The sequence below is a fragment of the Notothenia coriiceps genome, unplaced genomic scaffold (assembly GCF_000735185.1).
Source record: "Notothenia coriiceps isolate Sejong01 unplaced genomic scaffold, NC01 NC01_scaffold00006335, whole genome shotgun sequence".
Taxonomy (NCBI): domain Eukaryota; kingdom Metazoa; phylum Chordata; class Actinopteri; order Perciformes; family Nototheniidae; genus Notothenia; species Notothenia coriiceps.
The window spans coordinates 3,194-5,671 of NW_011339036.1; the positions used below are offsets into that span (position 1 = coordinate 3,194).

The following is a 2,478-nucleotide window of genomic DNA, read 5'->3' on the forward strand; positions in this document are numbered from 1 at the left end:
ACCTGATAAATTGCTATGAGGAAATGGTACATTTGGATTTGATAATGATTACACTGATATAAAAAGGTGATGTACTGTACAGTGAGATGGTTTTCATCCCCTCATAGAAAACTTTATTGGTGCCGTATAAAATTGTACAGCTAATATTGAGAGTTTAGCTAAAAATTGAAACTGTATCGACCCAACATAACCTAACATGCAGCTATCCCAATCTGTGTCATTTATGTATTGATGATATTTCAATACAACATGATTCTTGCTAATACATGGTCTTTCAATACGCATTTTAAACAAGCTTAGATGGCCTTTTATTCCCACCTAATACAAACTAAAATTTTTACAAAGTCAATGTTTCTGCTCTCCCTTCACAGTGTGTGTGAGCAGGGGCAGTTTAACTGCACCCAGGAGCGCTGTGAGGAGGTGAACCAGTGTCCAGGCTCTTTGGTCTACTCTCCACACTCCTGCCTCCTCACCTGCTCCAGCCTGGACCCTCCTGGCCAGCAGCAGGGGTCCAGTGTCGCATTGACGGGCTGCAGACAGCCCCTCTCTGGCTGCGTCTGTCCCCAGGGAACTGTGCTACTAGTGGGTGAAAACTCAAATTACTTAAATGTGAAATATTAAGACTAGAGAACTATTCACATCAGACATTAAGACTATTCATAGCAGGCAGAGATAAGTGTAATGGCTTTGTTACATTACAATGTTGCAGTAACCTATACATAGTGCTTTGCTTGAAATTGCCTGGATTTATTTCGTTTTTTGCCCCTTGGGGGCAGCATGGGCTTGAAACATACAGTATCACTAAATGGGTAATAACTGGTTTAACATGAATGACACAGTCAGCTTAGAGCAACATTAGCTTTATTGTTAGTTGCCAAATTCATCTGTTCGACTTTGGACAAGTAAGAAATTATAGGAGGTGCACTAGAACAATGAAATCTTCATTTGAAAACCAAAATAATGACAAGGAAAAAGATGCTAAAGCTGAAGGCGCTAGGTGCTAAGGTTATCATTAACATTGCACAGAACCTTCCACATTGTAGACTGTTACTAATTTCATTCACTGTTATTCGATAATAGTTGAAAGCAGTTTTAGGTGGTGGCATGTTCATATTGAGATAACTATGTGTTGTTTTGAATGTTTTTATTTTATTTTATTTCATAAAGCTAAGCTATTGTTAGCTGTTACTAGCTTGGTTAAACATGGCTTACACATCCACATTCCTGCTCTTCCTTTCAAGTAATCAAATGATATATTAAGTTAAAACAAAATATTGGTATTGTAGCTTTAGTTTAAAACGTTCTGCTCCGGTTGTCTAATTTAACTATAAAAGTCTGCCATTCAATTTAAAAGGAATGTGTATGTATTGCTGAAGGAATATTAATACAGCCAAATAAATATTTTTACTAGGGAAATTACATTTGTCTTCATGCAAATAGGAAATAAGTTGGAACCTTACCAAAGAATCAGCTCTTTTATTGCACCAGTAAAAGTACTATAGAATTCAATGGCCTACAACCCCATAAGAGTTTTCACTACTGTACACTTTTTTCTTTCTGGTCTAACTCAGGGTGATAAGTGTGTTCAGCCAGACGAGTGCCCATGTCACCATAATGGTCAACTTTATTACAACAACGACACCATCACCAAAGATTGCAACACTTGGTAATGTATGCAGTTGTCTTATGGCAAAACATTCATTGAATATTTACTTATCTTAAACTCTACTTTATTAATTCCTTCAGTGTGTGTAAGGAACGCCGCTGGCACTGCAGCCAGTCCGCCTGTGCCGGTGTGTGTGTGGCAACTGGTGACCCACACTATGTGACATTTGATGGCCGCTGTTACTCCTTCCTGGGTGACTGTCAGTACGTGCTGGCGAGGGAGACCAGCGGTTTGTTCAGTGTGATTGCAGAGAATGTGCCATGCGGCAGCACCGGGGTCACCTGCACAAAGTCAGTCACACTCAGCCTGGGAAATACTGTCATACATCTGCTGAGAGGTAAGGGGGTCTTTGGACACCACATTACGTGTTTTGATGCTCAAGTTAAGCCATCTTGTCTCTCTCCTTTAGGTAAAGCTGTGACAGTAAATGGGATGCCAGTTAGTCTACCAAAGTCTTATAGTGGCAGTGGTCTGACTTTGGAAAGAGTTGGCTTGTTTGTCTCCCTCTCCTCCCGACTGGGGGTCACTCTGCTATGGGATGGAGGTAGGAAACACAAACATTTGCCTCTTTAAATAATCTGTCACAAAACCCTTTCTTGCTCAGTGTCAGGTGTTTTCTTCTTTTTGCTTATTAATTTATCCTTTAATTATTGGCAAAATATATAAATGGTCTATACATTTTTGCTATCAGTAGCCTATCCATTATTGTTGATATTTATTGTCTAGACCAGGGGTCGGCAACCTTTTTGATATGAAGTGCCATTTAAAAAAAAAAATGTTATCAGCGTGCCAACGATCGATAATTATCAACG

The 2,478-nt window shown here is 39.5% G+C and overlaps 1 protein-coding gene across 1 annotated transcript in view; it reads left to right on the forward strand.

The window, feature by feature from the left end:
* Positions 1-371: 371 nt before the first annotated feature.
* sspo (SCO-spondin) overlaps positions 372-2,478 on the forward strand; it is a gene marked incomplete at its 5' end in the record, with an annotated part of 102,981 nt that continues 100,874 nt past the window's right edge. Inside the window, 4 exons of the mRNA XM_010769066.1 lie at positions 372-582; positions 1,572-1,666; positions 1,747-2,003; positions 2,076-2,210. Of these exons, the coding sequence (XP_010767368.1) occupies positions 372-582; positions 1,572-1,666; positions 1,747-2,003; positions 2,076-2,210 (698 nt within the window). The remainder of the gene's footprint in view (positions 583-1,571; positions 1,667-1,746; positions 2,004-2,075; positions 2,211-2,478) is intronic.